General features: G+C 42.1%; 1 protein-coding gene across 1 annotated transcript in view; it reads right to left on the minus strand.

The window, feature by feature from the left end:
* DPYD (dihydropyrimidine dehydrogenase) overlaps positions 1-26,847 on the minus strand; it is a 1,077,189-nt gene that overhangs the window by 312,813 nt on the left and 737,529 nt on the right. Inside the window, exons 17-18 of the mRNA XM_083157059.1 lie at positions 17,385-17,505; positions 9,593-9,712 (exon numbers count right to left, since the gene is read on the minus strand). Of these exons, the coding sequence (XP_083013185.1) occupies positions 9,593-9,712; positions 17,385-17,505 (241 nt within the window). The remainder of the gene's footprint in view (positions 1-9,592; positions 9,713-17,384; positions 17,506-26,847) is intronic.

Genomic DNA, 26,847 nt, shown 5'->3' on the forward strand with positions numbered 1-26,847 from the left:
AAAGTTCCCTTCCCTAAGCCACCCATCAGCCAGCCCAAGAGTTGTGCCATCAGCTCCCCAACCCGACAAGCTCACCGCTGTAGTAGCTAGCCAGGTGGCATCTGCTGCGCTGCATGTTATGCTAGCAGCGTGCCCCACTCCTCCTCTCGTCTCTCTCTGCTGCTGCAGAGTGCACAGATGCTGGCGGCTCCAGCGCTGTGTGCGGAGAGGTGATGATGTCTCCCACATTGCCATGCGAGCAGCCAGCTATATAGGAGCTGGATGTGCTGTGGCTGGCTTCTATAGGTAGGTGTAGCAGGTGGACTGGCTTAGGAGATGCTCCTTCTGGACAGCCCCACTTTAGATGGACAGAAGATAAGGGGCTCTAAAGCTTAGCACTCCAGAGAAAATTGTCAGTTTTATACTGATCCAGAAAGGAGGAACTATTGCTTAACACTAGCCAGCAACTTTCTTCTGAATGATTACTCAGCCCACAGCCAAGCTACTGTGCAATAGACTGGGGGGCACAATAGTAGTGTGAGTAGCACCAAAACCAGCTCATTGCCAGTCTGCTGGTGCATGAAATTAAATAATATATAAAATGTATCCCTCACTGCACACCCAGAACGGGTGTGGATCGTATTGTTGAAGCGACTTAGGTCGACAGGCAACTAGCTCAACAGGGGTCTAGGTCAACATGGGTGAAGGTCGACAGGTGACACATATCCTGTGATGTCATCATGTGGCATTGTGGAACGCATGTCTCCCTCGGTTGATGTAGACGATCCCCGATGTCGGAGATGAGGGATTTAAGGTTAGTTTTCACTGTCTGTCGGTTAATCTTGATAAAGGTTTAATAAAGACTGAAACGTCAAATCTGAGCATTGGGCTTTATTTCTGAGTCTAAGGGGGTTATTCTGTTTGGTACAGTGAAACGTGCGTACGGTCCGTCACACCGTACGCTCACGGTGAGCGCAAGTCCGCCCACAGAACAGCCGCACACGGACGGTCACAGACACCGACAATGGGGAGTGGCATACACTTGAGCGTACGCCACAGTGCACGGACAGATCTCGTCTGTTTTCCCACCGACACCTTCCGTATATCTGAGCGTACGCCACAGTGCATGGACGGGTCTCGCCTTTTTCAATGAAAAATTCAGCGTGTGTCACCGATCGTGAGAGGAAGTGCACGGTGACGTACCCCTCACATATATGGGCCTGCAAATATTCCCTTTCAAGCTTAATTGTGTCAATTACTTAATTTGTCCCAATTAAGCTCATGATTGATTTCTATTAACTAAATTGACTACCTTAATAAACACCGTAATAAAACAACATTTTAACCCTCATTACATGTATATTTATTATGTTCTAATGTGGCACTTAACTCACTATCTATGTGTCCCCACATTGGATTAACTTTTAAATAAAGTCATGTTGGTGTTTGTGTGTATGTACTAAATTATGTCCATAATTAGAACAATGAATTCCTCATGGAGTGGGTGTGGTAGGCAAACAAGGGGGAAAAGTGACATTTGTGTAGGAATGCATATGTGTCCTCCAAAACAAACAGTGATGACTCCCCATAGTTCTTGGTACAGGTGTGTTAAAGATGTGTCAGTTGACCAAGCATGACAAAATGGTTTGTGTGCAAACATGTTTTAATATTGTTCAAAATAAGACTTTAGAGTGTGATAGGCAGATGTTGGGATCCTTTGTTAGAGATATGTGATTGTAATAATGTGCTTGGTGGCATCTTACATACAGAGTGTGCTACATAAAGTTCATAGCAGATATGAAAGTGCATAATGAATGTTCTTGGGGAAAAAAATACAGATTGTGTGCAAAATAGTGGCCATGGCCTTAGGACATTGCTCCACCATTGCAAGTAGAAATTGAGTCCAAAAACATCATTGTTGCTCTTAGACGTGGTTCATGTGTATTTTTCATAATAAAAAACTGGTATGTTTGTGTTACAGTGAAAACGTTGACACATGTCGACTCCTGTGAATTGAGTGTCCTGCTTTTTAAAGTAGAAAAAAACACTTTCTGAATGGGTGTAGATGGTTATAAAATAACTACCTGGACATATATAACCAGGTATTAGAATGAATACTACCTAAAATTAAACCAACCTTTTCATGTTGAGAAGTGTAGAAAGATAACTTAATAGCCTGCAGCATTGCTTATTACATTCAGGTGTATGTGTTTGACTAGTAATCAGCGTTAATTAGCAGACCCAGGCATCCGCTCTCATGCAGTATCTCTAGGGGTGGTCAGGAGCAATCTTTGGCGTCCGCCTGTTTTTGGGCCAAAATGCACGGTGCGTTCTCCGATCGAGGCGGTTGTGGCACCGTGCATTTTGTGTGCACACCCCGTGTACGCCCAGTTTTCATCATTATTCCGTCCGCTCCCATAAAAACGACCACATGCCACCCACAATGACCGTGCTCTTGCGGACAGTTTTTTTTTGCACGGAGAGACCCGTCTGTGAGCGGTGTGAGGTCGCCGCGCATGCGCACTGCGAAAGATACGCATGCGCAGATTAAAAAAAAGCCCGATCCAACCGTATACGGTCCCACCGTACCAAACAGAATAACCCCCTAAATCCCGTGGAATACCGCTCTGCCCCAGGCTGGATTATCTATATATACAGGTGAGGCCAGCATCATGCTTGCAGGGGCTGGCAATTCCATCGCCAACCGCCAGGCCCCACCCCGTTCCGACGGAGCTCCCCGCCGCCTCTGTGGCCCACATCGCCGGTCCCCATCGCCAACCCGAACCCTCCCTAACCCTGCCTATCTCCCTGAAGCAGATTTTAAAAAGGAAGCAATGAGGTTCTTATGTAATATCTGGACTCCCATTTTTCTTATGAGACCGCGTCCGCTCGCCACGCTTCGGGCACGGTGGCTCGCTGCGCTCGCCACACTATATAAAATCAACTCCATGCGTAGTTGGATAGTAGGGGTATGAAAAAATGGGGTGCATTTAACATGGGAGTCCAGATAATACATAAGTACCAGCAATGATTATAGGAAGACAGCAAAGCAAGATGCGTGCCTAAAAGAGACTCAATTTGTTAATCATTTAAAGGATAAAAATATCTTTTATATGGTAGTGAAAGTAACTTGTCTTTTTGCATAATATTATTCCATTCTATACAATAAGGTTCTTTTAGATAAGGAGTTAATCCTAGAATACAGATGTACTACACATAAAATTGTTTAAATGCTAGGAAAATGTGCTGACTTCATGCAGCAACTGCATTTCGATCTCTGCAAGCATTAATGGTAAACACTAAAACATTGATAAACAACAGCTATCAGTGTATTTTGCTGTTAAAGCATTATGCATACAAGCTTGTTATAGGAACCAAAGTTTTACACTGAATGGCATATGCTGCTCAAAGTAAATATTGAAGAAATATTTCTAATTTCAAATGAATGAATCTGCAGCATCTGTACTGTGACTGTTGGTAATGCCTTGTAGAAAAACACACACACAGCTGATATATTTGGTTGATTGATAGCTACCTCTGCTCAGACCAAGGATGCACTGCGCAAACAGCATGCAATACAGCGACTAACATTTAAATAAAATAGAGGACAAGTACAGGGTACATAGACATAGCTGCATCAGCAGAGGACACTGCAATAGGTATCAGCTTGGCAGAAAACTGATAAAGATGGTTTAAGTAACAGAAAGAATAGCACATGAGGAGGCAGAGGGCCCTGCTCATGATAGCTTGCATTCTAAAGAGGAGGGGCAGACAAACAGGGGTGACACAGATGTGGTAGACAGTAAGCAAGGAACAGAAAGTTAAGTTGAGATTTGCAGGGTTGGTGAAAAAGTGAGTTTTGAGAGACCTTTTTTTTTTTTTGTAGAGAGGTGGAAAGTTTGAGGAGAGAGGTAGAGAAATCCAGAGGTAGGGAGCAGCAAGTGAAAAGTTTTGAAGGTACTGTAGGAGTGGGAGGAAGTAATCCGTAGTCAGGAGAAGTGGCGTGCATTAGCAGAGCAAAGAGGACAGACAGGAGTGTAAAGGGTCTATATACCAAGCAATTAATCCAAACTGTCTCGAGCACTCTTTCTTCCTGCTGCTGTTTAATCCACATAGGTAAAATTCAATCTTTTTAAAAAAAAATCATCTAAAAAGTAGATGTGGTCAATCCTTACGTGTACTTTTTAGAGGAGTGTAAAGGGAGATGAGGCCAGAGATATAAATAGGAGAGGAGTGGGTGAGAGTTTTGTTAGTGAGTGTGAGAAGCTTGAATTTGATTCTAAATGAGAAGGGAAGCAATTGAAGGGCTTATAGAAGAGGTGAGGTGGATATACTGCGTCTGGTAGCAAAATGAGCCGAGCTGCAGCACTGAGGATAGATTGGAGTGGAGAGAGACATTTTTCAGAGATGCCACATACAGATGGAGCGTTCTTCAACTATCCTTCTCTGGTGAGCCATGGCTCACCAAGGCTTATTATAATCTATTGTTCTCAGCTGCAATATAATACATAGAACAGTACAGTAGGGGATTAGCATAGGATTAAATCTAACCCCAAATTGTTCTCTTCAGCGGCCTAACCCAAACCTGCCCCCATCCTGCAGAGTAACTCTTCCCCTAGCGCCTAATCCTAAAAATAACCCTCCCCGTCTGCATCAATTTAGATTGTAACCTTTTGAATATACAGTATCCTCATGTCCCTACTTATCTTCATGTATCAAATGCCTATTTCCCTGTAGAATAAAAGTTTGTTACCTCTTTTTGTGCTTGTTATTGTCCAGTGTAAAGGAGTATTGTAATCGGTTCTTGTGTATTATCATGGCACCCACGATATTAAGTCGTACGACATATAATCGCATTGCATGCCATACACCCGATGCACAGTGATGCGATGCAATGCGATTTTAAATTGTATAAGCCCCCTATACGATTTTTAATTGTATAAGCACCCTAATGGGGGCTTACAATGTTAAATGCACCCCCATGCCACCCCCACTATGAACGCCAATCCGAAACGTGGCGAGCGCAGCAAGCCCGCGAGGGGCGGCGGTATGCATCCTCCGACCTTTTCATAGCCCCACTATCCACGTCGGCATGGAGTGGCGAGTGCAGCGAGCCACCGAGCCCGAAGTGTGGCGAGCGCAGCGAGCCCCGTGAGGGGACGCGTATTACTTTACATGTATTCTGGCTGTGCTCGCCTTGCTACGTTCGCCACACTATATATAATCAACTCCACGCCGACGTGGATAGTGGGGGTAAGAAAAGGTCGGAGGACGCGTACCGCCGCCCCTCGCGGGCTCGCTGAACTCGCCACACTTCGGGTTGGCGTTCATAGTGAGGGTGCCGTTGGGGGTGCTTTTAACATACTAAGCACCCATCACGTTTAATTATCTTATAGGGGGCACTTTTAACATTTAAAAACCCATTAGGGTGCTTATACAATTTTAAATCGCATACCATTGTATATGCGATACAATGGCATACAATGGGATGGTATACAATTAAAAATTGTATAATATTGCCTGCCATCGCGTAACATCGCATCGCATACCATAGTATGCCTTATGGTCTGCGATGGGTGCGGTGCTAGTACACAAGTACCTTGTAATCAATAAAAAACATGTAGTTATAAATTACTTTAAAAAAATCAAATAATAAATTAAGGGCACAGCCACATAAATAACACCTTGCTCTCCTAAAAAAGCATCTAGTCCTGCATCCTTAATGGTTATCCTAAATTGTCTGGTCAATTATAAAGATTGGGAACCCTAGAGATGTAATTTTCCATAACCCGGTTGGTAGCGCGTAGGGTCTCAGTGTACTGGCCTGCTAGTCTACGGTAGCCGCTGGAGTAGAGGACAGGTCCCAGCTCCTGCCGGGGATGGGACCCAGCTCCCACAGGACAGCAGCCGTAGGGGAGTTTAGCCTCCAGGACTGTGCAGCAGCAGGGGGGTAGAAGACGAAGGCAGAGCAGCGGTGAGGAGGCTGACTGGTGCTGAGGGTGGGTCCAGCTTATGAACACAATGTGTGTTTACAGTATAAGTATTGGGACAAAGTGTGTGTGTGTGTGTGTGTGTGTGTATGGGGTCACAGTGTGTGTGTGTGTATATGTGTGTGTGGGAGCACAATGTGTGTATAAGGTCACAGTGTGTATTGGGCACAGTGCATGTGTTTGCTGGCACAGTGTGTGTTAAGGCCCATACACACTGGGCGACTGAGCTGAAAGCTGCTCAAAACAGCCTGTTTGAGCGGCTGGAGGGGCTGCAGCCCTGCAGCCCTATAGCAGGAGCCTCCTCTGTGTGTATATATATATACATACACACACAAACACCCATGAAATCTTGCGTTTGCCACTGCTAATCCCTATATTTATGCCAATTTGGAAATTAATAGAGAGCTCACAACAATCAGTGAATATGCCATTTATTATGCTTATAATACATTATGCTTATAGAGGATGCAGCTGATTTTTATAGCTATTAGTATTGGATGGTTGGGTAGTTTCTAAAATAAGCCCTTGGTCAGTAACTAGTTGGTAAAGTATCTAGGTGTGTCTTGGTTATTTTTATGCAATGACTTGTGCTATCTTAACATAGTTATGGATTCTTTTAAATATTTGCACTAATAAAATATTGTGATTTGTTTTAAATTTTAAATAAATGTTGCACAATAGTTTTTTCTGGTTAATATATTACATTATGTTATCCAGGTTGGTATGTTTTAAACCAGTATTTATCTCTTCAGACGTTTGTGCTGTGATGTGTAAAAAATGTATATACAATGTTATACTACTTATTTGAGAACAAGACATGTCACCATGCTATATCTACATTTCACCTACTGCACTTAGGATTGTTGTGATTATAATAAGATGGAGTGAGCTCACCAGAGTAAAAAATTAGGTTTTTGATATTGTAACTGACAATTGTTCTAAAGAAATGTATCACAATCCACATCGAGAATACAGATGTGATGTGATAATATTGCTCTAATTGGCAATGCAATAATTGTATACAGAGCAGCAATGTATCAATTATCTAAGGAAGCTTGCAAGAAAGCTGGGTCCCTGAAATGTTCATATGACTGAAAGGATGGAGGTATGTATTGGGTCTCCAATCACCTCCGCATGAGGTGGGGGTGGGGCGCTTTGGGGTTAATTTGAATTAACTTTTCTTTCCTTAAATGGTGATCAGCTTGTGGTGATCAGCCTTATAAGACACACATGGCAGATCACTGATGCCACCCCCCTGATCTACCTGTTAACGGAGAGCAGAACCAGGAACTGGGGGAATCTGTAGAACAGGATGACTGGCTCTATCACATGTGAGTGACAAATCTTTGTACAACATACAGAGATGTACACATGATTAGACCTAATGCCAAGGTTTACATTTTCATAGGTTTAACGATCACTTGTTCTGTAAAACTGTTTTGTACTATGTTTTGGTGGGTAAATTAATGTAATGTTGAGGGTGCTAGTAAGGATAATGAGTGGTGCTATTAATTAATTAAGAGGCTTCATGGAAGTTATTTACATAAATTAGATGCTACTAATGCAATCCAGTGTAAAGGGGCATACACATGGGGCGATTTCAGACCCATTTCTTAGCGATCTGACTAGATCGCTTAGTAATGAAGCAGAGGTCGTTCCATGTGTATGCCTCCCTAGCGATAGCAATGCGCGGTACCGTGCCTTGACATCGCCTGCAGGTAAAGACGGTGCTTGCACTATGTTTCCTGCTAAGATTGTGGGGTTTTGCCTATAAGCAAGCTGAGCACAGATCGCTCAGTACACATCATGGGTGCAGTGTGGCCAGGGAGGCGCTGAAAGTACTATATTTAATTTTAAGGGTGATTAGGCCAAGCCCCTATAGAAATACTTTGGCCTGGCCAGGATCTCTACTGCCCTGCTCTTTTTGAAAACTTTTTGTAACCTCAACTCTTTTTGACCAGTGGGTTGAATGGCTGGGCAGCCTATCTTTCAGATAAGTATGTACCCAGTCTGGTAAAAGCTACAGCAACAGATAATTAAAGCTGCAGGAACAGTTAGGAGAGCAACTCTTAACCAGCTGCAATGAAAGAGTTCAGTGGGGAAAAGTCATTGTTGCACTGTATGACACAGAAGTGTCTCACAGTGTTGTTCCTAGTGTGTGACTAATGTGACTAGTCTGTGAAAAGGGTTGCTGGCATCATCAGTGGGAGGCAACAATGTATGTATGCGCTGTGCAGAGTTTCCTCTCAAATGGAGAAAAAATGAAAATGAGAAGGAACAGGGGGTGGGATTGTATGCCTCAATGGAAGAATGGTAGAGGGGCTTTTGTGACAAGGAGGAAGTTTGCAAAGGAGTAAATATCACCGCCATTATACTTACCTCAGCAAACATAGGCCTAAAAAAGTCATGAACTGCCTCTGCCTTATTACAGTTTTGATAAATGTCACCAGCTACCTTGGCTGGCTTGAAAGAGTTACTGCCTAATATATCTCAGAACCTGAGTTGACATTGGTAGAAATTACTATTTACCCCTGAGAGCAAATTAGCTCCCAGTAATTGTAAGCTTAAGGAGAGTATTCAATCCTGAATCCAACTATTGGGATGTTTCCGATTTACGACCGTTTTCGACCAATTCCAACTGTGACTCGACAGTTGGTATTCAATATTCTGACTGTTGAGTGTCGGAACGGCTGCTTTTTGTAGGAAACTATTGCTAAATTTTCGGAATCTGACGCAAATTTGACAATAAGAAGCCATTTCTGTCAATTTAGATACAACTTTAATAAAAGCCAAATCTGAAAACCTTCAATGCTGTTGGAAACAGCAGCATTGAATAGGTGAGTGTCGATATTTCTGCCGTAAAAAATAGCGGCAAAGATTGAATAGTCCCATAAAACTCAGTTTCCTAGTCACTAGATTCAAACATCTGAGATAGCTCTTTTAATTAAAGAAGTCAACTATAGTCTATTATTGCTGAATTTATTAAATACAAGAAAAATGTATTAGTAGCGCAAAAAAAAAAATTATGCAGAACATTTTCCGTGTGTAATTATTGTATTGTAGGCAATAACTAATATGCGCATAATTTTTCCATCTTTCTAAACTTTTTCAATAAGAATTCATTATATTAAACCAAAGCAGAAGTGTAAAACATGTAATAAAAGAGCAGTGGTCTGAATGCGTTTGCTGTTCCAGATATTTCTATTATACAAACTGAGAAATGTTTGTTTTAACAGAAAATGATTTCAAATATTTCCACTTGGATTCTGTGTCTGAAGGGAAAGAATCGTCTGTGACCACTGATGCTCAAATTTAGATTTTTCTAAAATGCGGAATGTAACAGCAAGAAAACTGTATAAATGGAACAGGTCATGCAATGGCTCTTTCCCATTGACCTTACTCTGCTATTATACTGCTGGGTTCCAGTATTAAGGAAAGGGCAACATCAGACTCTTCACACTCAATATGTTCCATCTGTCACAATTATTAGAAACGCACTGACCAGGATTGAGCTCAGAGAATTGTGTCTTACAGTGAACATGCCATCTGAGCTTCTAACGTGGACCCCCTGAGGCTTGAACAGCCTTTAAGGAAGAGCTCCGAACATAAAGGGCAACACCTACCAGACACGCCACCATATGTGGTCCTGCTCCCTCTTCCAACTGCAGGCCATGGTGTTCCGTCTGCTTTAAGTCCCATCAGTCCTGAGACCGTATTAGTTGCTGTAACACCATCTGCACCACCTGTGAGAGAGAACATGTTTTAACCCTCTGATGTTACATCATAAGAAATCATATATTTTCCTGCTAAAACAAATCTCTTCCCCTACTGTATTTCATTAACTTTTTTCATGTCATTGTATTGTTGTGATACTCTCAATGTAAAGCCCTGTATAATATGTTGGTGCTTTATACAGTGAGGATAATACATATAATAACAACAAAATTATAACAAACGATAATACAAATAATAATAAGAAGAATGATGCCCCTTTCCCACTGCAGGTCTTAAACGGTATATTGCCGTTTTTTCCCCCTTTCTAAACGTTTGAAGCTGCAGTGGGAAAGTGCCAGAGTTGATTTACCGGTTAAAGATAACCTGTATTCCTACACGTTTAAAAAGCAGAGTCCTACACGTTTCAAAGCCGTTTTTTAGGCAGTGGGAATGCCTCTTAAACGGTATTTAAGATCCTACAGTAGTTTTCCCCCTCCCTACATTAGATATGCGCATATCTAATGAGCCGTTAATTAAATATGCACATATTTAATGAGCGGCTCCGCTATTTCCCATTCGCGGCAGGGACCCCTGCCGATGAAATGACAATCTCCTAATGGACCTTCCTCCGCTTCCTCCTCCTGAGCACATACACGCTGCCTGGATCCCCAGTGCCCCCGCTGTCTGTGCACCAGCCTCCTCCTGCATGATGCTTTCAGAAATCAGTCTGGGACCTGCCAACTAGGAGCCCTTCAATGCCCACTTCCTACCCTGCCTACCATGCTGCCCCGCTGCCCGGATGCAAGGTACCAGCTGCAAGGTACCAGGGGAGGGGGGGGAAGCAAGCTACCAGGGCAGGGGGGAGGGGGGTACCAGGTAACAGGGAAGGGGGTACCAGGGCAGGGGGGGAAGCGAGGGTACCAGCTGGCAGGTATGGGGGAGGGGGGGCAGGACAGGTACCAGGGACATGAGGGGTTTAAACGGTATTACTGCAATGTGAATGGTACTTAAACGTTATTTAAAATGGTAATCTACTGCAATGTGAAAGCTAATACCGTTTTAAATACCATTTAAAAATACCGGTTCTTTAAACGGCTTGGCAGTGGGAAAGCAGCATAAGATTTCACATTAGTAGTAGACTTCAAGGAAAATATACTGTACAAATATGTGTGGCATATAGATTTTCAAACAATGTGTATTTTGTTCACATACTCTACCTAATAATACAGTAATCATCATCATCATCATTGTTCTACTTACAATCTACTATAGGGGTGCAACTAGCGGGAAGAGGGGCTAGGGATTGCATACCTCAAGTATAATATCCACATGTGCATGCCGAGTGGTGGGAAATGGAATGGATCCAAATGACTGCCTTGGATCGGGTGGGGAATATCCTAGTTTCTGCCCTGTTTAGAATCAAGTGTAGCTTTCACTGCCAATAACCATTTCACACTCATGATTGTGGTTTTAGCTTTACTGTAACAGAAGAAATCCATCTACCGGAAGCAACCGTTATGTGTTTTGAGGAAAGAGAAATACTGTATATTTTGCACTCCTCTGGTTTTACTTGGAATTACTTTTTAATGACTTCATTTAATGTTGTTTTTTAATATTATTATTTACTGCACATTCACAAGTTATTATGGTCACATTTTAAAATTGCTTTTTATTACAAGAAAAAAAAAAACAGAAAAAAAATGCACTTATACGTAATATTTAGTGGGGTTACTTTTTATAATCGATTTCTACTTTTAAATAGAGTTGCAGGGAGTTAACCCTTTCATGTCATGTGACATTCATTCATTTTGGTTTTCCAATATTTACAAATCTAATACGAAGGCTGCTGGGTGGATCACACCTCTGCACAGCCCCAAGGTCACACAATACTTATCTTCAGATGCCTTTGGCTAAAGAGAAGGGGGCAGAAAATGATGTTCACTTATTAGCCTTGTGATACAGTATGAATCAACTTTCAAAGCTGAACACAGTTTGTACAATGAAATATTGTGTACAAAAGACTTAGGGGGTTATTCTAGTTCATTCTTTCTGACAAAATCCTTCTTAGATGGACAAAACCATGTGCACTGCGGGTGGGGCAGATGTAACTTGTGCAGAGAGAATTAGATTTGGGTGGGGTTTTTCTTCAAAGTGAGATCTATATTGCAGTGTAAAATCATGCAGTCAGTATTTTCCCTGCACAGAAACAAAAAAACTCACCCAAATCTAATTCTCTCTGCACATGTTACATCTGCCCCCCCTGCAGTGCACATGGTTTTGTCCATCTAAGAAGGATTTTGTCAGAAAGAATGAACTAGAATAAACCCCCTAGTAGGGACTTGCTCCTGCCCTCTCCCCCCTGTTATAATTTGCATGGGATAACTGAACTTACCTCTAATGGCAATTTTTAAGGAAGAGTTCAGATTGGAAGCCCTCTCCTGCCAGGATAGCTTTGGCCATAAGGTTAAAAAACATTGCAGGTACTGTATCTCTTGTTCTCTGCTGGTTTGCATAGCAGAGTAGTGGAGCATGGACACAGTGCACACGGCAATACAGTACATCAGTGTATGGAGGGGATAGGACCAAGAATAGCTTAATGGTCTGAAATGATTATGAATTTCCTCATGCTAGAATATTGGTGTGTACACACGGTACTTTATGCCTTCCGATGTTGACGATATAGTCAACATCGGATCGGAATCGGATGCAGATCACAAGGGTTTTAACCCTTCAGATCCCGATCCAATTCCGATGCGCGTTCACGTATCGCAAGGCAGAAAGTCTTGTCTGCCTTGACTATATAGTGCAGATCTGCACTATATAGTCAGACTTGTATGCAAATCGGATGTGCCTTCAGATACTATCCACGATCCGATCTGAAGGCACATCTGACCGTGTGTACACACCATATGACGCTTTGTCACACCTCATATCACACCTTTGTGATATGAGCTTCCCCTGATCTAGATTCCAGTCCTTCAATTCAAAGGTGAATTCCTATTAGATTAATAGAACTTCTGTTGCAGCTACTAATAGATAGAGTGTGATATGGATGTTCCATCGATACATATTTCCTGGGGTTAAAAAGTGATCAACAAATGTAAAAACATGTAAACCCCAGTATCATCCAGTATAATAATAAACATAAGATTCCTATGCAGAACAAGCTATTGCTTCTTCTGCATTATTCTTTATTTTGTTTTGGAATTCAAACAGAATGGCAAAAGAACAGACAGAGGTTCTGAAAAGATCTGAGCCCCTGCCCCAAGCCTCAGCTCACTGCTTTGATAATCATTACTCCCTGCACATGCTTATAAAACAGATTTTCATTTACCATGGCTACAGTACTGTATGTTCGTGATATAATAACAGGTTAACCCAGTGGTTCCCAATCTTTATTATATAACAGCACCCCGGAATATTGGAGTGTCTTTCCCGGCACCCTTAGGCCAAATGTTTCTTATTGGGGAATTCAGAAAAATATTAAACTAAATTGTGTTTGTACTGCAAGTCCTCCTTAGGTTCAGTTATGTGGCGAGGGGCAGTATTAGCTTCTGTTTGTCTACATAAAGTACTTTATGATGGAAAGCCACAAGTGGTGGTTTTGTCTATTACATTGATCATAAATAATTTGAATTGGTCCTGGGCCACTAACCCGAGGCCAACTGCCCTGCAACACTTATTCAATTGCCCGTTAATTAAATGCTTTGGTTATTTTACTTGAGAGAGATGATGTTTTCTTTTGCTAACATATTGGAATATATGATGGAATTATGTCCATTGTATAAGGCAGGATTAATATTCTGTGAGCTGGGCCTGATTAACCAATAGACGGAATAGGATGCAGCCTGGGGCGCTGGGTCCTGGAGGGGTGCAGCGCTGGAACAATAGAGTGCACTGGTATGGGAGCACTTCTGGTACTGCCAGAGTTGGGGGCCATGTAAAATATTGTGAGATGGGGATACGGTTGCTACTGTAGGTCGACAGCATGATGTTTGACATACATTAGGTTGATCACTAAAGGTCGACAGGGCTTATGTCGACAGGCTGAAGGTCAACAGGGTCAGAAGGTCAACACAAGTTATCGACAATAAGAAGGTTGACAGTCAAAAGTGACATGAGTTTTTTACATTTTTTGTCAAAAGCAGGTGGTATTTTATACCCTACCATCCACTAGGCCAGGCATTCCCAACCACGGTCCTCAAGGCACACCAACAGTGCAGGTTTTAGTGATATCCAGGCTTGAGCACAGGTGACTTAGGGCCTTATTTTGGTTCATTCTTTCTGACAAAATCCTTCTTAGATGGGCCAAACCATGTGCACTGCAGGGGGGCAGATGTAACATGTGCAGAGAGAATTAGATTTGGGTGTTATTTTGTTTCTGTGCAGGGAAAATACTGACTGCTTTATTTTTACACTGCAATATAGATCTCACTTTGAAGTAAAACCCCACCTAAATCTAATTCTCTCTGCACAAGTTACACCTGCCCCACCTGCAGTGCACATGGTTTTGCCCATCTAAGAAGGATTTTGTCAGAAAGAATGAACCAAAATAAGGCCCTTAATTAGTACCTGAGTGATTCAGATTAAACCATCTGTGTTGAAGCCTGGATATCACTAACACCTGCACTGTTGGTGTGACGTGAGGATCGTGGTTGGGAATGCCTGAACTAGGGTGTGGAGGGAGAACACTGATATGGTGTCTATGTCAACTTATGTCGACGTAGACACGAAAAAAAAGTTAAAAATAATGTTGACCTTCTGACTGTCGACCTTCCCATTGTCGACCTACCTAATGATTGTGTCAACCTTCCGACCGTGTCGACTTATTACCATGTGTTAACCTAAGCTCTGTCTACCTTTAGTGGTTGTCTAATGTATGTCCACCTTCATACTGCTGACCCTATGACCCATACCCGTGAGATCTACCCAAGTAACTTTGGGTGCAGCAATGCTTGCAGATATTCCTGGCATCACCGAGGCAGGGACACAGAAGATGAGAGCCATGGCTGGCTCCGCCACCGAGGAAGTGATTGCTACAACTGTCACCATTGCCAGCACTGCTAGTGTGGTAAGTGGCAATATGAATGGAGCTGAAGCCCAAGCCCGTTACAGATTTTTAGCTGAATTTGGGAAAAGAAAGTGGTGGGGGTGGGGGCACTTCTGTATTAGGCTAGGGCAGCTGGATCCCCTGTATGTGAGATTTATTATTATTATTTATTAACTGTTAATAAATAAATAAATAATTAGGCTAGGGCAGCTGGATCCCTTAATCAAGCCCTGTATGTGAGATTTATACAGCATGTCGTATGAATATATGCAGTTTTCTAAGATATTCCATTTTCCTTACATAGTACTGTATGTCTGTGTGTAGTAGAGAACTTAGGGCCTCATTCAGACTTGGACGCAGTGGGGTGATTTTCTGTTACTGGGCGTGCCTTTAGTCACATTGCGCATGTGCCTTGATGGGCTTATGCTGTCAGTCATAGTAAAGATTTATTTGCAAACTGTTTCACAGTCAGAGAACATTTGTAAATAATAACTGGGACGTGGTGACTTCAACATATAGGTCACTCAACTATTTCAGGGGCATGTCACAGCTTGCTATTACAATCCTGTACACAGTTAAAATGGCTTTGGCATCTTACATCCGATAGCCATGCTGTGGGACATAGAGATACTCAGAATGGTAATTATTGGTCGATGTGCTTTCGTTGGTTCTGTATTTGTAGACAAATGGTGAATCTGAGTAGCCGCCAATGGGTAAATCCATATACAGGTGGAACTTGGAAAATTAGAACATCGTGCAAAAGATCATTCATTTTTATAACATTACATGCAAAGTGAGATATTCCGAGACGTTATTTGTTATAATTTTGAAAACGTGATGGGTGTGGGGTTCCTAGGACAGAGTTTGAGAACCACTGGTCTAGACATTCTAGCATGGGAGTTGTTGACTATTTAATGACTGTTGAATTTCTGATTGCAGTCTTCAATTATTTAGTGAAGGACCCTGGTCATCCCGTGCTCTATGTGGCCCAGTCCATCTTTCACATTGCTCTGATCTCCACTGTGACTCTACTCATCTGTCCACCCCACTTCCTGCCCTTGGAAGCCAGCCATATCCTGGCTACAGAGCTACATCTGTCTTGTCTCCCTTGAAGTGAGAGTTTTTGGGTTACAGTAGCTTCCACTGCAAGCTCTTTCAGAAGATGGTCATATGAAAATATTATATACATAACTTGCACTATGCACAGAAATGGTTTTGGCTCATTAAAAGTATAGGTCCTAATCCACCAGCCCTGCGCTTATATGAATATTATTATTATTTATATTGCTATTTTTATTACTATTGTGGTGAATCTGCTCTATCGTCCAATTTATGTATTTAAAGAAAAAAAATAAAAAGGTACTTGTTTCCTAGCACGGCCACAATCGTAACTAATCGTGTCCCTTAATTAAGGGACACGATTAGCCCGATGGACCCGATTTCCTTTGAAATCAGGTCCATTTTGCCGGCTAGGAAACAAAAATCGGGGGCATCGCGTCGGTCGGGACCATTAACATTGGTCCCGACGCGACCGACGCGATGCCCCCGATATTTCCATTGACTTCAATGTTAAAAAAAATTTTAACATTGAAATCTTGTCGGGAACTGTAAAATATCGGGGGCATCGCGTCGGTCGGGACCATTAACATTGGTCCCGACGCGATGCGACGCGATGCACCCGATTTTTACATAGGATTCAATGTTAAAAAAATTTTTAACATTGAAATGGTGTAAAAATGTTAAAAAATGTGAAATGGGTCAATATGACCCATTTCACATTAAAAATGTCCCCGTCGTCGCCCCACGATAGACGGCAACCCGAAGCGTGGCGAGCGCAGCGAGCCCGCGAGGGGCGGCGGTACGCGTCCTCCGACCTTTTCATGCCCTACTATCCACTAGGGCGTGGAGTGAGAATAGAATAGTGTGGCGAGCGCAGCGAGCCACCGAGCCCGAAGCGTGGCGAGCGCAGCGAGCCCCGCGAGGGGACGCGGATACCTTCACAGGTAAACGCGTCCCTTCGCGGGCTTCACAGGTGTCCGTGGCGACGCCGACAACTGTGAAGCCCGCGAAGGGACGCGATTACCTGTGAAGGTATCCGCGTCCCCTCGCGGGGCTCGCTGCGCTCGCCACGCTTCGGGCTCGGTGGCTCGCTGCGCTCGCCACACTATTCTATTCTCACTCCACGCCCTAGTGGATAGTAGGGCATGAAAAGGTCGGAGGACGCGTACCGCCGCCCCTCGCGGGCTCGCTGCGCTCGCCACGCTTCGGGTTGCCGTCTATCGTGGGGCGCTGTGTACACGCTTCAATTTGGGGGGGTTTGGAATTTTTTTCATTCAATCCAATGTAAAATTGGGTCCCAGGGACCCAATTTACATTGGATTTAATGAAAAAATCGGGTCAAAAATCGGTCGGATCGGTCGATCGCATCGCATGCGACCAAATCGCATGCGATGCGACCGACCGATTTTTTTCAGCACGACCACCCCGATCTTAATCGGTGTGGCCGTGCTAGGAAACAAGTACCAATAAAAACATTGCAGAGTAAATATATCTTTATTACTGTATATTTCCCCTGAACATTCTCATCATCAAACTGTCTTGGACCTGATATTTCACATGGCCTCTACATAGTGTCACAATTTATTACTTACCTTCTTGTGCAGCCATTGCAATCTGCACAACATCTGTGACATTTGGGGTCAGCTTGGCAAAGAAAGGAATTTTGACAGCTTGTCTAACCCAGCGGCAGATGTTGCGCACCAGTTCTGGATCCTGTTCAAGCAGGTCAGATATGAAAAAGAAAAAAAATTAGTAATTTGTCTAATCTAATGAAAATACCAAGCAAATAATGGGAGAAAAATAATCAACAGAGCTATTCTTGTAAAGCAGTTAAATCAATGATTTAACTGAAGCCTGTGAAATAAGCAGCACAGCTGCATTGTTATGCTGTAATGTAATATAGTTCTTAAGGAATATCAGAATGAATACAAAAGTAATTAACACAGGGGGATTAATTCAGGCAAAATTACACAACAAAATGCAAGATTTATTATAGATGATTTGTTATACAGTTTATATTCATTTTTCAGACTTTTACATTATTTAAGCTATCTGCCACATAACACACATGTATTTATTTATTATTAGTTTCTTATATAAAGAATACATATTCTGCAGTGCTTTATAGTTGAACATTCACATCAGTCCATGACCCAGTGGAGTTTACATTCTATATTCCCTACCACACGTATACGCACACACAGACATTCTAGGGTTGATTTTTGTTGGAAGCCAATTAACCTAGCAGTAAATTTTTGGATTGTGGGAGGAAACCGGAGTATCCAGAGTAAACCCACGCAAGCACGGGGAGGATATACAAACTCTGCACAGCCATGGTGGGAATCAAACCCATGACCTCAGCACTGTGAGGCAGTAATGCTAACCATTACACCATCCGTGATGCCATAACTAATACAGGTATAGTTTTTTTGTATCCAGAGATCTGTTATCTGAAATATTCCAAAAACCACAGTTTTTTAGAATATTTCAGATTTTAGTTTTTTGTTCCCCCCCCCCCACCACCCTTACCATTTTTTCATACTTACAAAGTCCCCCAATGTCCACGGCGGCCTTCAGAATCTTCTTCATCTGTCCCAGGAGTGCATTGCGTGGGTGCACGGGCACACCGGTGACATCACTGGTGCGCCTGCAAACTTGCGCAATGCACCCTGGGACCGCTGAAGAAGATCCTGAAGGCCACCGTGGAGGCCGGGGGATGCTGTGGGATACTTGGGACCAGGTAAGTATGTTAAAAAAAATTCCCAATTCGTAAAAATCCCTTATCCAAAATGCTTGTGGTCCCGAGCTTTTCGGATAAGGGATACTCCACCTGTATATACAATCTTTCCAGATTATGACAGCCTTCATGTCTGGACGGTCATGTGACAATCACTTTCATAGTCCCCGGCTTTAATTTGTCATTCTGGATTCCAACGTCACAGGACTCAGAAAGACAAATTGGGACAGTGTTCAAAACTTTGATGACTCTTGGCAATACAGGTTGAGTATCTCGTATCCGAATATACGTTATCCGAATTATTCCGAAAACCATACATTCCAGAAAGTTAAATTTTTTATTTTTTTTGCTAAAAACTCACTGGGGACATTTGTAACAGCACTACTGGGGACATGATATATAACTGGCACTATATATGTACAAGAAAATGATTGCTTGGCATTCAAATTCAATATCTGAGAAAGTACACAAATTTTGTTTCATGTTTTGAAACCTTGTTTTTTGAACAAATAAAATATATTTGTGTGCATTTCATGTGCTTGATGTGTTTATAAAGCATAAATGCAAGATACTTCTAAATACATCCTTGAAATATTAAAATATTCTGAAATATGGAATAATCCGTTATCCAAAATTCTCCTGGTCCCGAGAATTTTGGATACGGGATACTCAACCTGTAGTTCCAAAGATGTGGTTAGATAATGCCATTCCAGCCTCTACACTGGTATCTGTAGACATCAGGACTTAATTATAAAATGCAAAAAATACCCCAATCCCTAACAACAAACAAATTGTTGTCTAGCAAACCTGAATCAGGATCTTGGTGTAGTTAATAATCTACCCATGCAATTCTAAAATTGCCTCTATCTCTAATGACTTAGCAAGACCATCATGAGAAGATTATCGAGATAGCTGATGACAGATACCTCTTAGAATCTGACAACAGCAATAGCTACCTCTACTTGGAAATGTAGGGTAGCCAGATGGAAGGAAATGTGCAGAGAACATACATCTTAGATATCGACTGTATGGATCAAATAACTGTAACTCCCCTATTTTCCATAATATTGAAGACAGCTGAAAAGAATTCCATCTTGAAGTTGTTCACCCATGGGGGGTAATTTTAAAGCTTTTAAATTGAGAACAGGTCCTTATCAGGTTTCTGTACCAGAAAAAGGTTGGACTAAAACCTTAAACCACTACAGTTGAACAGGGACTACCAAATTCAAGTATATTTCTTAAAACAAGCTCCCTTACTAAAAACGTCAAAAGAGGACGCCACCAACTAAAGACTATTTTATTTATTATTTATTTATTAGCAGTTTCTTATATAGCGTACACAGATTCTGCAGCACTTTACAAAGAGAATATTTGACCTCAGTCCCTGCCCCAGTGGAGCTTACAATCTATGTTCCCTACCACATGTACATGCACACACAGACATTCTAGGGTTAATTTTTTTGGGGAAGCCAATTAACCTACCAGTATATTTTTGGATTGTGGGAGGAAACCAGAGTACCCGGAGGAAACCCACCTATGGGGAGAATATACAAACTCCGCACAGTTAGGGCCATGGTGGGTATTTAACCCATGACCTCAGTGCTGTGAGGCAGTAATGCTAACCATTACAGATGAGCCTTCATCACAGGTGTCCCTGAGTGAGTTTCTTGACTGTCATGCCAGCCACTTTTAAACTGATGTATTGGTCGAATGTGGAACTATCTGGCTGAATTGACACAAAAGTAAGGGACTTTGCACAATTTACACATGTAAGTCACAGAACCAGCACCAGTCCACCTCCAACGATTGCAAGGTTAGTCTTTTTATGTCAGGCTTTCCTGAAGGTAGAACATCTATTAAAATTAAAACAGTCAGCAAACATTTACTCCTGGGCCCAACAATAGAGAACAGAACTATTTTTTCTACCTAAGAAGCACTCTGACAAGCTAGTCTGTTTACTGTTCAGTGCAACCCTACCCAGAGTAGCTTAAGTAGACTAGCCAAACAGCACCTCCAGCTATTGCTCTCATAAGTTTGCATTTTTTTATTTTGTATTACGCAAATGTACTGCTACAAAAGAATACAGATGGAGCCCCTGACAGCCGTCCACCCAGCTCGTCATGGCAATGTTTCTGGCGGAGCTGGCAGTCGGCTGATGGCTGGGGAGGGGATGCGCAAACTTCTCACTCACTTGCGTGTCACACTCAGCTGGGTGGCAGGAAGAGGTGACATGGTGCTTCCCTGCCTGTCTTCACTTCAGAGAGGGCAGAGCAGGGAGACGGGCAGGGAGCGGGGAAAGGGCTCGATGGCTTCTGGGATATTGGAACGCACATGCATCTTGCGTGCATGCCCCCTTCCTGGCGGACGGTGATGGCATTAGTATCCCCAGGAGCTGCTCTAATGACAGCGGTTCCATCTGTACAAACTTAGAATAGCACTTATTTCTCAATGTTGAATAATAAAAAATTTATTTGGGCTTTCATTTTTTTTTTCCGAAGCACTTGCTTACATCATGTTCAGACAACCTCACACACAAGCTTTTTGTGAACTACGACCCATCCCAAGACTGACAGTGAACCAACACTAGCAGTAATGTGGTGTGAAAGGCTACCTAAAAATAACAGGATATGTTCTTCTGTCCAATAACCCACACATGGTTTACACAACGTAACTCAGCAAGGCTGCACTAATAGAGGTCAAGTATGTTAGTTCACATTTCTGACTTACATGTCTGAATGTTATATTTTTCCAACCAATAACACATGATCTGCAGATGACACTTTAAGCACCAGTTCTACAGCAGAGTAGTCCTGTGTGACAGGTAATATGTATTTTCATTGAGTACTACAGTATGTTTTGTAGGTTTTGAAATTTATAACAACATCACTGGCATCAGTGTGTGCAAATGTGACATCAATCCAATGCTATGCTTATTATTTGATGTTTTCTCAGTGAGCATAAGAAACTATTACACAAAATGATGGCTCATTACTTTTAATAGGTTTACAGGGCCTTCAAAAAAACAATTTAATTGCAACAGCTGTGCAGAACTTTTAAAACGCTTTAAAACATTGTTGTAAATGGGTTCTCTCTTTTTTTGCAAAATGGCCTCGTTTAGATGCTAAATCAAAACGTGACATCACACTTTTAAAACAGATTTTATTTTAACTAAACAAAACCTGAGGGACCAAAAAAATCTGAATCTTGGCAGAATCCCCCGATGTTTCCTTACACAGAGAAACATATCAATGCAGGAATAGCGGATGAGATTTTGGGAACATTGTTAGTCTTCTCAATAATCAGCGAGGAGCAGTGGGATGGTATGCAGATGGACAATGATGCGTGGGTATCTAGAGGTTGCTTAGATAAAATCTTAAAAGTTGTACAGTCGAGCATGCATGAAACTTGTCAAATAATTAACAAAAAGACGATCTTCCACAGAGATGAGTTAAATGCAATTCGAGAACCTGGCATTTGAATTTTGCAGCTGTCAAACATATCCCATGTGTGGCCAGCTGGTGTTGGCAGTAATGCTGGTATAGACAAAAGATTAGAGCACAGGGGACAGTGAAGATTGGCAGTTACATGAAAGCAACATGATGAAGGAAGCGTTTTAATTCATTAGTTTTGTGACCATGCAGTTCTTTGAAAATATTTAATGTGTCCACAAATGACACTTTTTAGCTTTTTCATATTGAACACATTGCAAACAATTCCCACAGCTAGGCTCCAAACACAAACGAACATGTAAGGTCGGTAGGTTGTTAAATCACCGACTGCACATATAAAATTTATACCTAGAAAAATATGGGGGCTGGACAAGGTGGGGCAGTCTGACAGGGACAGTCTGACAAAAGGGGCGTGGCCATGTGGTAAGGGGGTACAGCTTCACCTTTCCATTTCCATCACTCTAGGTATGAGCCATCACTCCAAGAGAGGCGGGACTGCTACTTAAGTGCAATGGAATATGCTGTGCTATACAAGAAACTGTTAATAAAAATATAATAAATACCAGGATCACTTCCAGCTCTATTTAGATACCATGTATATGCACAAACATCTAATCACCACTCTGCTCTGCTCTTCTCTGCAATGTAGTGGTGGAAAGAGTGTCCCCAAAGCCTTTCTAGAACACCACTTTCAAGGGGTGTGGTATAATGGCCCGACCGATGGGATTCCGACAGTCAGTATACCGACATCAGAATCCCGACCGCTGGTACTTCGACAGGGGGTCAAGTGCACAAAAAAAAAGCCCCTTACAGGCTCGCTGCACTGGCCACAGGTTCTATTCTCCATCTATGGGGGTTGTGGAACCTCACGATGGAGAATAGCCCCTGTCAGTCTGGATCCCAACTGTCAGGCATTTGAACCATCAAGAATCCGATGTCGATATACTGACCATCGGAATCCCAACTGTCGGGCCGGCATCCGGCACCAATCTTTAAACTTAGCAGTAGCTCATCTACAAGAAACTTGTATTAAGAAATACTTAATTGTACAACATATAAATGTCAGCAACTTTGCAACATAAAATATGATTCCATATTTTTTGATTTGTTTAAGATTTGGGAAAATGTATTTTCAAAATGTGCAAAACCATTCAGCACTGCAGGAGGGGCAAATGTAACATGAGCAGAGAGAGTTATATTTGGGTGAGTTACTCTGGGGTTCTGTGGTGGATAAATATTGGCTGCTTTATTTTTACACTGTAATTTAGATTTCAGTTTGAACACACCTCACCCAAATCTAAATCTCTCTGCACATGTTACATCCCCCCTGTGGTGCAGCATGGTTTTGCCCATTTTGAGAACAAATTGCCCTGCTATGAAGTCAGAATGACTAAATATACTTTAATATCTTACAGTATACAACATTGTGTTGCTTGTTGCCATTATATTCCTCACATTTCAAGCTAGTTACCTCGCTAGAGCTGAATTTACTTAATAAAAGTGGTCAAATACATGTTATTTTCATGTTAACAAAAAATATATATATTTTACTTCAGTTATTTTGAGTTTTTGTTTTTTTTTAAAAATATAACAAGAACAGTTTAGTCTTCGACCACAAAACATTTTTTTTTACAAGACTACAAAAGTGATGATGTTGTCATGAACTGTAAAGAATGGTATGTACCATGATTAAACAATACTTCAAGTCTTTAGGTCACGCTGAGGTTATTGCTCGAGGGCAAAAGGGTTTGATTGGGTTTGTATCGTACATAAAGAAATTTAAACCGGAGCATATAACTTTTCTAATATATGAGCAGAGCCGTTACAGATGGCTTATTTTAGAAGTCACGTGGGGAAACAACTGGGCCCATTACTGTAATAAATAGATACAAACTAACAGGTAAGAAATCATACTTGCCCACAAGCAATAGCAATTTAAAAACACTAAAGTCTCCTTATTGTCTACTATTTCACGTCATGTTTTCAATAGCTATTCTATAGCAAATGCACTTACAATACAATATAATACTTTCATTAAAAAATAAAATAGAAAAATGTTGAGATGTTAATGGTTTTAAATGTATTTGAAAGACGGGATATTAGAAATGTTGTATTTAGAAAAGTAGAAACAAATATCTAACAATATTTCTTTTTCCAAGCAAAAATAAATAAATGTTGTAAATGTTGTACAACTACTGTATGCAAATAGATACTACTAAAAATGTGCATATTATAAATACTTAAAAAATAAACACATACTGTATTGTCCAAAAACAGAGCATTTCTACCCAACTGCAGATCTGTACTCAATTTGAAGCATACACAGTGTACTCTGACATTTCACCAGCCATGTGTATACTGTATTGCATGTGTGCTACTCAGGGGAGGATTAAGGTCTGCAGCGGCTCTGGACAACAAAATTGTGGGGGCCCTCACAGACACCCCCCCCCCCCCAGGAGAGGCTGGTACCTGGGCATCAAAGGCAGGCAGGGGGGCCCTGCATCAGGCTGGGCAGTTAGCGCCAAGGTCCCTGCAGTGTATTAGAAGTCAGTGGCAGGGTCCCTGCAGCAGATGGGAACTGGTAGCAGTATTGCCTATTAGTTCCCATCTGCTGCAAGGACCCTGCCGCAGACTTCCCATCCGTGGCAGGGACTCCGGCGCTGAATGCCCTGCCCACTGCAGGGACCCCCTGCCCGTCTGCGCTGCCTGACCCCGCTGCCCGAGCATGGGGTGACATCAGTACCGGTGTGGGGACCCCGGGCCGACCGCCCCTGTTGCCCCATGCTTAATCCGCCTCTGGTGCTACTCATTCACTGGAATGTGTGTACCATGCTATCCACATTGCATAAGCAAGCACACTCACGGGCACTCTAGTTGCAGCAAACAAGCCATGAATATTAGCCATGAATACCTATTTAAGCAAAAGATGTATTGACCCTTTGAGTGCCAACGTTGCTGTGAGAGAGCCTCAAATTAGCCGCTAAAAAAATGCCAGCAGCGCTCACAGCGACTGTTCTTTTTTGTTTTGTGCAATATTTAACTAAACTTCAATTAATTGACTTGGCTGTATTTGTATTTATTTATACTAAAAAAAACAGTCGCTATGAGGGACACTGGCCTTTTTAGCGGATATTTTGAGCACTCAAAGTGTTAAACCTTGGGGAGAGATAAAGCACTAGCCAATCATCTTCAGACATTTTTCAAGCACAGCCTGTAGAATGGCAGTAACAGTAGGAGCTGATTGGTTGGTAGTTTCACCCCAAGATTTGATATATCTACAACTTATGCAAGAACCACATGTGAATGAACATGCCTTTATTGCATGTTGCCAGAATGTATGCACATCCCCCCACTCTACTTCTCCAGTCATAACGAGGCGGGTAAGTGCCACTAGCATTCTCAGATAATAGGACTGATTCTGAGTTGTACACCAAGTGGTTGTCATTGGGGGGTCAGCTGCAGAAGCCTGACTTACTCCCTTAAGCTAATGAAGTTCTACAAATACAGGATACCCTTCCCCATACACATCACTCAGAAGCGCACAGAGTTTACAATACATGCAGACTCCATGACACTCCCACAAGTCACAGCAGTTACATGTAATCACAATGTCACCACCAAGTCCCTGAAGTGGAGACAGGCAGGGATTCAGCTCCCTAAAGTGGAGATGGGCAGGGATTCCGCTCCCCGCCGACAAGTGATGGGGATGCAGGTGTGTGTGAGACGCTTGTGCATCCCCGTCAGATGGGTTGCCTCTATGCCAGCTCTCGCCAGTGGAGGGGATCTAGCGAGAGCTGGAGCTGAATGAGAGGCACTCCATTTGTTGCTGCTCTTTATGAGAAAAAAACCACTGTAGAGTCTGTTGATTCAGTGCTGCAAAAACATGTGCTTATGCAGTTCTAGAAATGGCCATATGAGGACTGATATTTCTGGTAAAGGTAGGGTTCAGTGACCTTGTTAATTTTGCCTGTGCTTGTTTATGTGCATAGATGAGGATTAAGCGACTTGCCTCACAACATAGGGTTGGCATTTGGTTACAGGAAAAGGAATATTAGGGTTGTTTATGTTCTATAATAAAATGTAGACTGTTAAGGGGCATACACATGAGGGGATTTGCTGAGTGATTTGTCAGGGCCAGTATTCTCCAGTGAGAACACTGTCCCTGACCGGTGATTTACTAGATATTACCCATCATGCTGGATATTAATAGCCAGGCAATAGTGCCACACATCGCTATCACTATGGCCCCTACACACGGAGCAATGTAGGGGCATTTTCTAAGCGATCTAGTTAGATCACTTAAAATATGCCCTGAAATAGCCCTGTGTGTAGGCCCCATTAGATTTTTGGGCCATATGATGTCCATGGCACACCATCAACCCAAAGACATACTACTGTACGTGGTAGGAACTCTAATATAATTTATTGTTTAACATTTATGAGAATCCAAATAAGGTTATTGACTGAATAAAGGTACAAAATGCTTCATATTGATTTGATTTCTAGAAATGAATAAATACAAAACATGTGGTTACTGGTTAAAAATGGACACAATATAGATTTTGCAATGTTCTGGTTGTTAAACTGTACACATTACAGACACACTGAATGCTGCGTAGCACTACTGCTTCTGAACAAAAAAAAAAATCTATCTTGACATGCATTTAATATGGACATAATTGCATTGGAAATGTCAGCTACTGCTGACCTCTATTGTTTCAGCATTTTTATTTTTCCCTCTCCCTTGAATGGGTTATTTCTTAAAATGAGTGCGCTGTGTTGAACCAATTATTAGCACTTGTCTCAAGAACTTCTGCTATTTTTGCTAAATTCAGTGCAGAATACTGCAGAATTAGAAGTGAAGTTATT

This window comes from Crinia signifera, chromosome 8, assembly GCF_055691185.1.
Source record: "Crinia signifera chromosome 8, ASM5569118v1, whole genome shotgun sequence".
Taxonomy (NCBI): Eukaryota; Metazoa; Chordata; class Amphibia; order Anura; family Myobatrachidae; genus Crinia; species Crinia signifera.